This window comes from Dipodomys ordii, unplaced genomic scaffold (assembly GCF_000151885.1).
Source record: "Dipodomys ordii isolate 6190 unplaced genomic scaffold, Dord_2.0 Scaffold87, whole genome shotgun sequence".
Classification (NCBI taxonomy): Eukaryota; Metazoa; Chordata; class Mammalia; order Rodentia; family Heteromyidae; genus Dipodomys; species Dipodomys ordii.
Genome location: NW_012267303.1, coordinates 3,498,201 through 3,511,663, shown reverse-complemented (window position 1 = coordinate 3,511,663; position 13,463 = coordinate 3,498,201). Strand labels below are relative to the sequence as shown.

The window sequence follows — 13,463 nt, the reverse complement described above, 5'->3', positions numbered from 1 at the left end:
CGGAAGCCCCGCTGCCCCGACCGGAGGCCCCGCCTTCCGCGCATCCCGGCCCAATTGCGGCCGTGCGCGCCCCGGTCGCCGGAGGCGTGGCTGATTGGTTGCTGCCCCAGAGGCGTGTCTCTGATTGGTTGCAGCCCCAGAGGCGTGCCTCCGATTGGTTGCTGAGACGTCCACTTCCGGAGCCGCGACCGCCGCGGGCCGGGAGATGCTGGACGCTGCGCTGCCCGCCGGACGCCTGCGCCGGGGCCTGCAGGTTCCCAAGCTCTGGCCAGCTGGCACGGGCCGGGCGGGACTGCTTCGAGGGGGCTGACGTGCCGAATGACGACCCCAGGGCACCGCCGCCGAGGTGGCCCCAGCTAGGAGAGAAGCCCAGGTCAGCCCCGGCCCCACGCGGTGCTGCGGGTCTGAGCCGGCTCCCTCGGGCGTTGTTCAGACGAACGGCGTGGGGCGTTGGGGCCCCGCCTGACGAGTTCCTGGGACGTCTGGGTTCCTGGCGGGAGCCGGCCACCGAGGTCTCTGCACCGGGACGATCCGAGTCAGCCGGAGCCCCGGGCGAGGCCGGCAGCCCCGCCGCCCCAGCGGCACCGCGGTTCTCTCTGAAAGGACCTCCTTTACTTCCCTGTTCCGCGTGGCCCTGCCACGGCTGGCCACCGGTTCCTCCGGCAGTGCTCAGGGCTCTGGCCGCGAGCAGCGCCTGCCGGCCCCGAGGCCACCGAAGGACGAGTTTGGTAGGATGGAGGAGCCCTCCCTCTGGCTTCCCACTTCCCCTGCTCCCGAGTGAGACCCGAGACCTGGCGTTGGCCTAGGGACCCCGGAGGGACGCACCAACTCCCTCCTGTCGCTGTCACTCTGTTCCAGCCACCCCCCAGGCTCTGCACCCGGCATCCGTGTCTGGAGCACTTTCCTGGGGCCGCAGTGGACTGCTAAGACCTGCACTAACCCAGCGCTGTCACTTGGGCCTGCGGAACCGTGGTGAATGCTGTCTGCCTTCGGTGCAAGGTGTTGGGAAGTGTGGGAACAGGGACAACATGGAAGGGTAGATGACTGGCCAGGTGGGAGCTCTCTACTGCACCCAGTAGCAGAGCTGCCCAGCCTGCTACGGAGCCGCCGCCCCTGGTTCTGGCATCCTCCTTCATAACTGCCCAGCCAGAGCCTGGCATCACTCCACCCGCTTCCTAGGCCTTGACCTTTTCTGACCCCTGGCCCTGGCCTCAGTCTGACTTCCTGTCTCATCAACATCCTGGAGTCCTGGTAGGACTGGGTTATTGAGAGTCCACAAATCTCAGGCTGAATCATCTACTGGCTGACCTCACCACACTTATAGCCTGAGGGCAACACACAAGTGCTCAAGGTTCAGGGGACCGGGTGCCATGGCTTACGCCTGTAACCATAGCTACACAAGAGGCTGAGATCTGAGGACTGCGTTTCAAAGCCAGTCAGGGCAGGAAAGTCTGTGAGACTCTTATCACCAATTAACCACGAAAAAGCCAGAGATGGAGCTGTGGCTCCAGTAATAGAGCACTAGCCTTGAGCAAAAAAGCTCAAGGACAGTGACCAGGCCCTGAGTTTAAGCCTAAGACTGGCACACATGCACCCCCCCCCCCAATGTTCAGGGCAATGGAGAATGCAGCAGCTACCTTGAGCCCATTGACTTTGCCTCACCACACCATTGAGGAACAAAGTACGCGGCCCTCCTGAATACAGCAGGGCTGCGCTGGCCTTAGCAGAAGCTGACTGTGGAGTGATTCCTCTCTTGTGGTAATGGGGTCTGGTAGTCACTGGGCTTGTTTAACGTGTGAGGCTGCAACAGCCCAGGCCCAGGGCAGCAACTAGGTTTTGGGATCCAGGTTGTGGGAAGGCACAGCATGCTCGCCTGCGATGACTCCATGCCCTGTGTGGACTTGTGGCTGAGACTGCTCAGGGACTGGCTTGTGGTACAGCAGTGGAGGCAAGGCCTTGGTGGACAGACGCAAGGCCTTCCTCCAGCCCGTGCTGGGCAGTGGGCGGTGATGAGCAGGGCCTGCATTCAAGGGATTCTTTGAGGAACCTATGCACCCAGCCTGAATTCTGGTCCAGGATGCTGAAGGCACAGCCCTCCTGGCTGTGGGCATGGCCTGAGCGCTGGAATTTATCTCCTACGTGAGGAGGTTCAGCAACCCACTTGTTGTCCCCCTGGGGCTCTCCCAAATAGGAGCTGTTCAGGAGCAGCTGTCCTTCCCAGAGTGTAGGCTGGGCCTTTGCCCGCCCCCTCTGCCCCCCCCTCTGCCCGCCCCCTCTGCCCTACTCTCAGCTTGCACTGGATTGTCACTGGATAGTATTGGCCAGGTGAGCCTCCAGCCACTCACCTGGATTCCTGGCATACTGGCTTATGGTGAGTGTGTAGAACTGGTCTTCTTGCTAGCATGGATGCCAGCATAGTAGGCCTAAGGCACGAGGCTGTCCATAAGCAGCTCAGTCTGCAGGTCAGGTTGGGAGGTCAAGTTTGAGATGTCCAGCTCCAGAGAGTGGAAACCCAGGCTAATAGCGCCTTTGTGGCCCCAGAGCTCTCCCTGTTCGTGCTCATTCTCATCAAGAGAATACATTTCCCTGCTTCTGGTCTCTGCCCTGTGTTCGTGTGGGGATCAGAGTTGGAGTTCAGAACAAGAACCGGACCCCGTGTCCCCTGGGCAGCTCAGCCCTCCTACCTTCCAAGTCTTGAAAGCCCTTCTGTACTCCTACCAGTGCCGCTCCCTGCATCCTCCCCTCTTCATCCCAGCCCAGCCCCACCCTTCAGCGCAGACACACGGCAGGGCAGAGGACAGTCAGGAGTACTGGCACACTCAAGTGCCTCTGACATCGTGTTCCCAAGTGCTTTGTATTGGCTTTCTATCAGCGTAACAGAAACAGGTATTGCAATAGAAGTACAGTTTTTGGAAAGGGAAATGCACAGAAGCATGGGGTGCTGCGGGGGCAGGGCCTCTACCCACACTTCCTGCGAGACAGCACTGGGCCCTTGGAGGGGGCGTTGGCAGGAGCCCCATTGGCAGAGCAGAACTTGGTCTTCCCTGTCTCTGGCCAACCAGCTGCTCCCGGGTCATGGTGTCAGGCTTTGGGGCAGTGCATAGATGGGCTGCTCATCTGGAACAGCATGCTTGCCCCTCTGGCTGGCTGGTGGACGACCACAGTGGGCCATAGGCTTATCCACCCAGATGTGAGAGCAGCCCTTTCCTGCAGGAGCCAGGCAAGGCTGCAATAGATCCAGCTGAGCTGACCGCTCACGACCCTCACGCCTCCCTGCTTCAGGACATCTGCCATTTTTTTTTTTTTTTGCCAGTCCTGGGGCTTGAACTCAGAGTCTGGGTGCTGTCCCTGAGCTGCTTTGTTCAAGGCTAGCGTTCTACCACAAGAGCCACCGTGCCCTTTCGGGCTTTTTCTGTGTACATGGTACTGAGGCGTGGGTCCTAGGTGAGTGCTCCCCACCAAGCCGCATTCCCAGTCTGCCTCTTTCTGAAGCAGCAGTGGCCCCCAGCTGTGTGTGCCCTGCCCTGGTCTACCAGTGACAGCCCTAGATAGACAGGCCTAGACCAATCTGCTTCCAGGGTGCCCTGACCCACACCCAGAATTCCTGGGTACCAGTTCAGGTGGGTTTTAGGGGAGTGGGAAGTCTTGCTGGGTGCTATCTATGGTTGACAAGTTGGAGGATGCCCTACCTGGCCACACCTGGGGCCCCAGCAGCACCCCCCGGCCTGCTAGCCACCAAGTTAGGAGCAGCTGCCCAGCCCTGGAGCTCAGACCTCTGGACTCTCCAGGTCCTGTTGCCAATCATTCCCACTGGCTGTCAGGGCTGCACCATTGAGTGAACTGAGCCAATTTCCCAGGAAAGAAACCAGCAAGGACCAGGGCAGAGCAAACAGCTGTGCTTTCTGGGGGTGGGAGGAAAGACGTGAGAAAGGGCCCCCCCCATGCCCAATGACAGAACCCTGCACACCCAGCCTCCCCACCCATCTCCAGGTCCCCTTGTGTGTGTGTGTGGTGGGGGGGGTCGGGGCTGAGGGCATCCTGGGCCTGGAGAAACCCCCACACACTTCACAAACAGGAGCGTCCAAAATTATATTTTATTTCCATATCTAGGGCACGACAGCATGTGAGGCAGAGGCACACAGCACAGCCAGCCCGTTCACAAGGCTCTCTAACTGAGTGACAGCCATACAAGCCAGCCCAGTAACCTTGGCCCTGGAGGGCTGTGCGGGTGCTGCCTCAGTGCCCAGCCATGGCTCCAGCGTACGGGGGCGTCTGTCTACTAGCACCACTACAAGGACCAGGGTGGCCTGGATGTCCCCACGCCTGGGTGTGTGGACAGCGGGCTCCAACTCCTCCTGTCACCAAGGAAGGCAGCCGGGCCAGCAGCCTACCCTGTGCTGGGCTGCTGGGCAGTCGACAGGGCGAGCTTGGTACCACAGCGGGCTGTAGCCTTGCCCAGCTGGACACACACAAAAGACAACTGGATTGAAGGCTCATATTTCCTGACACTGGTTCCAGCTTTCCTTTTCACTGAAGTTAAAAGTACCTGAGTAGAAACGTGCAGACATTTAAAAAAGCGAAAACACAGGATCTCCGCGGGCAGGCAGAGATGCGGTTGGCACGCCCCACGGGCCAGCCCAGTCAGGAGCAGCGTGGGCACCCAGATCCCACACTTACTGGCCCACAAGCCCATGGCTAAGCCCCACTCAAGGCCAGCAGCGCTTGCTGGTGGAGCACAAAGCATGGTGAGGTAGGTACAGCAGAAACCTGCCCGGCCACGGCAGGAGCTGGAGTGGCGGCTCTCACCTCAGCGCCTCCCCCAGCCCTGTCCCCTTAGGGCCAGGCCACTGGGTGCATGGACCCAGTGATGCCCACGGATGGCCCCTGAAGTGTGTGTGTGTGGGTTTCTGGGAAGCCTGAACACAGATGGTTAAATAATCCTTTATTCAGGCTGGGGATGAAGAGGACAGGCAAGGCCTGGCCTGGACCCCCATGGGGGGTGGCTTGGCTATGTCTGCCCGGGAGTCCCCGGGCGGGGGCGCTGGCTCCGCAGGAGCCGCGGCTGAGGTGAGGGAGCAGCCACAGGTCCCTCGGTGTGTCACTCGTGCACGGCCCTCCTACTGGCCTGGCCGGGGCCCCGAGGCTCTCTGGAGGCAGAACTGTGCAGCGGGCAGTGACAGGAGCAGACTCACGGTTCGGCGGCCCATCCAGTACAGGCCGTAGCCCAGCAGTCCGAAGAAGGCGGCCTTCATGGCCAGCCGGGACACTCTGCCCGAGAGGGATGGCGGCGGGACACTGCAGGAGGAGGAGGCCTGGGTGGGGCTGTGGCACAGCCCCGCAGCCCCCGTGTGCGGGTCAACGCCACGAGCAGGTGGGGGCGGGAGGGGGTACCCACGTCATGATCTCCTGGATGCTGAGGTCAGCACTCCAGTTCTTCTCGATGCCGGGCACGTGGCCCATGCCCACGACACCAACGACCACAGAAGGGACGCACTTCCTGGGCTCAGCTGTGGGGAGGAGGGAGTGAGCTGTGGCTGACACGGGAACCACGGATCCCAGGGGGCCCCCACCAGGCCTGCCTGTCACCGTCAGAGGCGCCGGGCAGCTCGAGGCGCCGGGCAGCCTGCCGAAGCATGTAGGTCAGGTAGATGTCCCGCTCTGAGACGATGGTGCGGTGCAGGTCAGGGAATTCGCCAATCATCTCAGCCATCATCTGCTCTAGCAGGTCTTTCTGCTTGCAGCGTTCCACATCATCCTTGCTGGGGACAGAAGGCATGCTGCTAGCTGTGGAGAGGGCGCACCGCCAGCCCGCGGGGACGGGCAGAAGGTGCACTGCTAACTTGTGAGCTCTGAGAAGCTGGCAAAGCTGACAAGGGCAGGGACACAGCACTGCGTGTCTGGGGCTCAGGGGCAGGGGGGCAGGGAAGGTCCTTGTGTGAGCAGGTGAGGAGGGAGCAGCTGTGGAAGGTGCCATGTGTGGGCCAGGGGCTTACTCTACCTGATTGGGTCTGACAGGAAGCAGAGGCCCCAAGCCAGCTTGACTTTCTGCCAGAAGGAGAGGGCAGCAATGGCTCTCTTGAAGGTGACGGGGATGGGCCGGTCGCCCAGGTGGAACTTGCAGAACGGCACCTTGCTGGCCTGGAGCAGGGGCTGGTGTTAGGCCTTGTGGGGCCTGGGTGCTCTAGCCGGGCCACTGCATCCACACAGCCCCCAGCCTGTGCCCAGTGCCCACCTCCTTGAAGGCTTCTCTGAACTCGCCACCGGGGGCCATGCCCAGCTGCTCAGTGATGTGGGCGGACACCTTTAGCAGCAGCATCTGCATGAGCCCTGACATGAGCCCGTTCTGCAGGGAGAGAAGCCACATGAGCCCTGGGCAAGGCAGGGAGGCAGAATGGCACCAGGACACGGGGCAGCCAGCTAGCCAGGCCCCAGCTGTCCTCATGACCCTTCCACACACAAGGACAGGCCACCCTGGCACAGAGTTCAAACCAGAACAGAGCATCTCAGCCTCAGTCACATCTCAAAGAGATTTTCTGGAAGAGGGAGGAGTCTGTTCTTTATAGGAAAGTTGGAGTTGTTGAAAAGAGCACCTCAAGCAAACAAGCCAGACCCCGGCGTCTCACAGAGCCTAAGTGTCTGTCATGCCCAGCAGCCATACTCAGTGATCACAGCACAGGTGCCTGGGTCCCACAGAGCTGCTGGACGAGGTGCAGGCTGGTGCCCACCCTCACAGGCTCAGAGGCTGAAGTGTAGGCCCTAGCCCCAGGGAAGGACCTCTTTAGCTGCCACGTAGACTCCATAGCCTATGCACATGTCCCGAGAGGTGCGGCCTTTGGCCCAGCAGGTGCCCCGAGCCTGGAGATAGTCTACTGCACCAGAGTCCTTGCTTACCTAGGTTCAGGTCATACTAGACAGTCCAACCTGACTCTAGGACTTAAACAGGACCAAATGCCAGTGGCTCACACCTGTAACCCTAGCTACTCAGGAGGCTGAGATTTGAAGATCACAGTTCAAAGCTAGCCTTGGGAACTGTAAGTGCTGTGGCTCAAAGTGGTAGAGTGCTAGCCTTGAGTGAAAAAGCTCAGGGACAGTGCCCAAGCCCTGAGTTCAAGCCCCAAGACTGACGTCCCCCCTCCCCTCCTGCCCCCCAAAAGGACTTAAAACAGGGACCCTGGGCCAGGTGGTGCAGATCTGGCTGATACCAGGGACTGCAGTGAGGTCAACCATGCCCGCATGGCCGCACCCTGTTAGAAGCTGTGGACACTGGAGCGCAGCGGGCCTGGGGTGTGGGCTACGCCTGGCGTGAGGCCAAGTGAGGTAGTGTGGAAGATGAAGTGCCATCTGAAACTCCCTTGGTGGAGGCAAGGGTGGCTGGTGCCAGCCTCTTCCTGCTGACAGTGTGAGCATGTAGCCTGACTGGGTCTGACTCCTTGTGGACCCAGACCCTCTGCTCTAGGAATGGGACTGGTGCTGATGGCCCCTGGCTAGACTACAGGATGGCCTGTTCAAGTCTGTGATAATCTCCCTTGCCTGGGAGATTTCAAGTCAAAAGTGAGTCGGCCCAGGGAGCCCTGGTCCCAGTTGTTGGTCTGTAGTGGGAGTGAGAAATGGCTAGCGTCCTCTGAGAAGGCTGAAGAGGCTATAGGAACACGCTGCGAGGAGTCACCTCCCATGACAGCAGCTGCTGCTGCTCTTCTGTCCACAGTGGACCCATTGTGTCTGTGGTTACAAGGAGCAGGAAGTACAGCCCCACACCTCATGCAAACCTGAGCTCCATGTGCGCACCTGCCTCACAGCCTGCTGCAGCTTTTCCAGGCTGACCTCCTTGGCTTCACGCAACAGCGTCCTCTCGTCCATCTTCAGCATGGACACCCGGTACTGGCAGAGCTCCACAACCACCACGTCAGGCTGCACCTCCCGGATGGTCTGTGGGCGCAGGTTACACCCAGGATGGACAGTCTGCCAGCCTCCACACTGCACCGGCAGCCCCACCCCCAGGTAGCCGTGGCCATGTTGGAACAATCCCAGTACTAACCACTAGTGCTACGCTGATGATTCAACTCTTAAAGCAACTAGAGGAAGCTGTAAGCCTAGTTGTTAAAATGAAAAGGCACAGGGTTTCCCGCTGGAGGCAGGAATTAGCCACTCTTCATTCCCAGAGGAGCCTGGAGCTGGGATTGACCATTGTGTGGTCCAGGCACAGGTGGCTTGTCATGCCTGTGTCCCCATGTGCAGCACAGCAGGCCTGGGTGCAGGCCGGGGAAAGAGTGGAGACCCAAGGACCTGGGGCCTACCTTCACAACATCCCGCTTGCTGTCATCACTGAAGTGGGCCGTGCCCACCACATACACCCTGCTCCCATCCTCAGCCACAAGCTGGGTCACAGTCCGTGGCAGATTGGGCCGTTCGCGTCGCCGCTTGAGCTTCATCTCCAAGAGCAGGTTGAAGGCATCTGTATCAGCTGTAGAGAGTAAAAGCCATGATGAGCTCAGACGTCATTCCAGGGAGCAGGCCCCGTGGGTCCTCAGGATCACAGGAGGATGGAATGGGAATGGAGCCTTGTGGGGCGTGTGCGGCTGGCCCAGAGGAGCTCAGGCCTGCACTCTGCCCCATTTCACACAGGCTATCCCAGGGGAACACCTGGCAGAGCTGTACGACCGGGTGTCCCCGTAATGGCTCAGTTCCAAGTAAGCCTGGGTTTAGGGAGGGTCTTAGGGGACAAGCTTCACATAGGTTCAGCGGGTACAGTGAGATGGTCCTGCTACTAATGTACGCTCAGAACCCTCTGCCTGCACAGACCAGTGCTACTCACAGCATGTCCCACCCCACCCCACCCCATGGGTCCAGCAGACCCGAAGGAAGACATACACAGGTTCTGGGGGTCTCCAGAAAGTACCCTGGACTCTGCCTCTGAAGTCCCTGAAGTCATGATGGATTCTGTGTTGGCCTGCAGGAGAGAGAGAGTAGATGTCTTTGCAGCCCCCTACCCCCACTTAACCAGCTCAAGCTACTCTCAGGTCTTCCCCCGGAGAATTTCCTGACCACATCCTGCTCTCCTCAGAGAAGCAGGAGGAGGGGCCTCGGGCAGCACAACAGGGCTGGTAGCATCCCAGCCCCGCCCTGCCCCCCAGCTGTGTGGTGGCATTGCTGGGAAGCCCCAGGCCTGAAGGTGCTCCCAGCCTACCCTCACCTCCTGAGGTGGCCGCTCTTCCCCTTCCATGGCTGGCTGGAAGTTTCCCGAAGGACCGAGGATGCCTGAGGAGACAGTACAGAGTGCTCACCTGGGGCCCAAGGCTGGGCTCAGGTCCCACTGGGAAGCGATGGGGCCAAGCCAGTCCTAAAGCACAGGACCTTGGCCTTGGTCCCAGCACCACTGACGGACTCCTGGAGCATGCTGCCAAGGCACAGGGTCTTTTCTGGCTGGGGAGACTAGTAACCTCCAGGAATGAGGACAGACACATAGGCAAAGTCCCTGGCACACAGAGCATGCCCTAACTCATCCCCATACTGCAAGAAATCAGGAGCAGGGACACTGCATTCTGAAGCCCCTTCGGTAATGATGGCAACACACAGATGTCAGTAAAACAGAAGGTGGGACAGGGGAAAGCACACAGCTTAGTGTCCTTAGGAGCCAAGACATATCCCAACTGGAAAGAAGCAAGGCCTTTGACAAGGAAGAGACTAGTCAGAAATCTGATAAGGAAGCGGATGCGGGGAGCTCATGCCTATGATCCCAGCCACTCAAAAGGCTTAGCTGTGAGGGTCACAGTTCAAAGCCAACCCAGGCAGGAAAGTCCATGAGACTCGTCATCTCCAATTAAGCTCCAAAAAGCTGGAAGTGGGGGTTGGGAATATGGCTTAGTGGTAGTGTTTGCCTAGCATGCATGAAGCCCCAGGTTTGATTCCTCAGTATCACATAACAGAAAGAACTGGAAGTGGAGCCATGGCTCAAGTGGTAGAGTGCTAATCTTGAGCAAAAAGTAGCTCAAGGACAGTATCCAGGCCGAGGTCAAGCTCTAGGACTGGTGTGTGCAAACACACACATGCATGTACACACACACACATGCATGTGCACACACACACACACACACACACACAAAGCCAGGTGCCAATGGCTCACGCTATTAATACCTGGCTTTTCAGGAGGCATGGATCAGAGGATCTAGTGGAGCCAGCATAGGCAGAAAAGTCCTCAAGATTCTGTTGCCAAATAACCAGGAAAATACTGGGCTAGAGGCAAGATCCAAGGTTCAAGGCCTATTACTGATAAATAAAATAAATATCGGGCACCGGTGACTCACGCTGCAGTCTGATACCTGAGAATCTGGGTTCAAAGCCAGTCAGGGAAGGAAAGTCTGTGAGACTAAACTACCAAAAAGCCAGAAGTCACTGTGGCTCAAGTGGCAGAGTGCTACCTTGAGCAAAAACAGACCAGGAAGAGCGCCCAGGCCCTGAGTTCAAGTCTCAGGACTGACCAAAAAAACACAAACAAAAGCCTGATAGAGCTAGGGTGGTGCCACAGAAGACCGGCCCACAGCACTGTGGTTTCTATCCCCCAGGAGCCAGGAGTCCTGTATGCCAGTGCACAGAGAGAAGGGACAAGCTACCGGAGTGGGTAGAGGGAGTGTCTGTCCATCAGAGGGCCGTGTGACTGGAGAGGGTAGTAGCATGGTTAGACTTCAGTGAGGTCACAGGACCTCTGGCTCCTACTAGAAAGTCACTCTGCTACTTGGCAGTGCTCTTAAAATATTCAGGCCAGAATCTGCAAGCCTCACACAGAGCCAGAGAAGCTGAGTCTGACAACCGGGCAGGGACACTCAGCAGACACAGGAAGAGGGTACGAGGGGAGAAAATGCAGGCTTGGTCACCAACAGGAGTGGAGTTGGGGCCTTGACTTGAGAAAGTTCCTATATATGACAAATCTATACATGGAGAAATTTGACCACTGATGTCATGGTAAACAAAGAAGTAGAATATTCCACTTTGCCTTTAGCTGTGAAGCTGGGTGGTTCTGTTCTGAAGTGTGGGCATGCATCACAGCTGTGCTCTCCTACGAGGGACCTGCACAGAGCTGCTTCAGGATGTGCCTGCACAAAGGGCTTCACCACACAGAACCTGGGTCTCTCTTGGCTTACTCTGCCTACCAATGACACAGAGCTTCCATGAAGGGAAACCAAGCAGTAAATGGCCTTGGGGCTCTCTCAAGCCCTCTTCCCCTTGGCATCTGGTAGACGCAGGTCCTGGCCCTCAGACGTGTCTCAGATGTGACGATCAGTCTGCTGCTCAGAGCTCACTTCCTCATCTGCAGTAGAACTCAGCACAGTGCCCAAGTGAGACTTGGGCATCTCTAGTCATAACCAGACACCTGGGAGCTGAGCAAGCCGAGGGGAGGCCAGGTGAGCGTGGCTGGGCCTCTGGAAGAGGGACTGGTCAGGGGCAGCAGGGTTCCCAAGGTGGGGCGGCCTAATTATTTAAGACCTCAAGCCAGCCTCAAAAGCAGTCTTCCCAGCCACACAGCCTCAGGCTGTGGCAAGGGTGTGGGGGAAACCGATCCCACAAGCTCCCCTCTACCTGGCGCCTGAGTCTGGAAACTGTCCTATCCTGAGGGTTCTCAGGGCAGCCATCTGGGAAGGACCACCGCTGGCTCCAGGGCTCCCCAAACCCATGGGCACTGGCTCATTTGAGGATCACCCCAGGGGCCTCCTAATTCTTAGATTAAGTTTCTCAAAGGAAACCCAAGCAGGCAGGTGTTCAGAAGGCTTTGGGAAGCTTGACTTCTAAGACAGGGCATGCTGGCCTCCCCCTTCATAAGACCCCGGCTCTGGCCAGGGGGTCATCTTCTCAGGCCTGGGTAGCAGCTCCACAGGGAAAGGGAGAGGGTCATCCTCAGTCCAGCTTAGCACAGGGAAGCAAACAATTCTTATTTACAAGCAGCACAAGGCTGCCAAAGCACAAGAGGAAAACTAAAAAAAAAAAACACACACACACACACACACAAAAAAAACCTGTGCAGGCGGGGGTGGGTGCAGCACAGACAGCCAATGGGAAGGGACCACGTTGCAACCTCAGCTTGCCCTGCCCTCCCATCTGAGCAGCTGAAGGTCTGCGGTTAGCCCGCCAGACCCACCCTCTGGAGCTTGCCCAGGGCCTGCCCAAGCCTGAGAGGAAAGAGGCAGTCCGGAAGGCTAAAGCGGCTGTGGAGAGGCCCAGACCAGTGGTGGTGGCCAGTGAGAGGTGCTCCTGAGCCTCGTGATGGCTGGGCCACGCACCTGCAGCACTAAGACCTTCACAGTGCGTAACCTGGGCCTGTGATCAATCACCAAGAACCAAGACTTTGGGTGGGGGGAGTCAGGCAGGAGAGCTACTGAGGGCCCAGGCTGACTAACTCTGAGAGCTGATGCATTACATCCACACACTTCCTGGTGCTCTGGTTTGCTTCCTCTTGGATGTAATCTCAAGCAGGTTACTAATAGTCCCATTCACCTGCTCCAATGGTGGCAGGAGCTACACCGGACCTCCATCTCTGGAGCATCTAACTACTTTGTGCTTCCTGAGTATCCTCCACAAATTCAAGTGCTCAGGGAGATCAGGCTGCCGCCTCCCAGAGTGGACCAATGTCTCCTCTCCTTCCAAAATCCCAGCCCAGACCTCAGTCGGATCAGCCCCCAACCAGCTCTCCCTGTGGAGTAGCCTGGGCAATGTTTCCAAACAGGCTTGCTGGCAAGCATGCGGCCCATTCCCACGTGCTGAGCCGCGGTTCGCAGCAGGGCTCCCGGCATCCGAACTTCTGAAAGAACAGGTCTCAGACCTCAGATTCTCAGCAGCAGTGGCACGTGAGAGAAGATGGAGAAGGACCCATTCGTGGCAGGGTCCCCAAGGAGGCAGAGGCATGCAGCGGCTAGGGGGTGGATGGGGCTGTTTACATTTGAAATGTGCTGTCCACCCCAGGGCTCTGGGCCCTGCAGTGCGTGACCAGAGCGAGTCAGACCAAACCTGTAACCCACCCAGGCCGTGGCTTTCCCTCTAGTGGGTCTAGTTCCATACACGGAATTGTGTCCTGCCCAAATTCACACAGCACTGAGGGGCGCAGACCTGAGAGGCTCAGGCTGGGTGTCTGCTAGGACACCCAGAGAGGCCACTGAGGACGTGGCCAGACGGGGCCCTCACCAGCAGCCATCAGCTGGCGAGCTTCCAGCCTCCAGAACTGCGCGGAAACGCAAACGTCCGTGGTTAAGTCCCCGCCTGGGCGCTGCGCCCTCGTCCATCGGAAGCCGTCTCCCCCCAACCTGGCTCCCAGCGCGGACTGGCACCAGGGGAAGTCTCTAGAAGGGGTCACTGCCTGCTGAGCAGGTCAGGGGTCGCGGAGCGGACAGGCCCGGGCGCTGCTGCCCCGGAGCTCTCCGTCCGGCCGGAGATGCTCGGAGCCGGCTGGCGGAGCGGGGCGCGGAGGCCTCCCCGCCGCC

General features: G+C 58.8%; 1 protein-coding gene across 2 annotated transcripts in view; it reads right to left on the bottom strand.

Moving 5' to 3' along the window:
* Positions 1-4,929: 4,929 nt before the first annotated feature.
* The window catches only part of Trabd (TraB domain containing), a 14,387-nt gene continuing 5,853 nt past the window's right edge, over positions 4,930-13,463 (bottom strand). The window contains exons 3-11 of one of the 2 annotated variants that reach the window (XM_013025769.1): positions 9,191-9,255; positions 8,869-8,947; positions 8,295-8,461; positions 7,786-7,926; positions 6,233-6,343; positions 5,999-6,138; positions 5,587-5,759; positions 5,396-5,507; positions 4,930-5,295 (exon numbers count right to left, since the gene is read on the bottom strand). In XM_013025769.1, coding sequence (XP_012881223.1) covers positions 5,118-5,295; positions 5,396-5,507; positions 5,587-5,759; positions 5,999-6,138; positions 6,233-6,343; positions 7,786-7,926; positions 8,295-8,461; positions 8,869-8,947; positions 9,191-9,220 — 1,131 coding nt within the window. In that variant the 5' untranslated portion in view covers positions 9,221-9,255 and the 3' untranslated portion in view covers positions 4,930-5,117. Of the gene's footprint in view, positions 5,296-5,395; positions 5,508-5,586; positions 5,760-5,998; positions 6,139-6,232; positions 6,344-7,785; positions 7,927-8,294; positions 8,462-8,868; positions 8,948-9,184; positions 9,256-13,463 lie in introns of those variants that run through there. The other variant, XM_013025768.1, reaches the window with a different exon arrangement.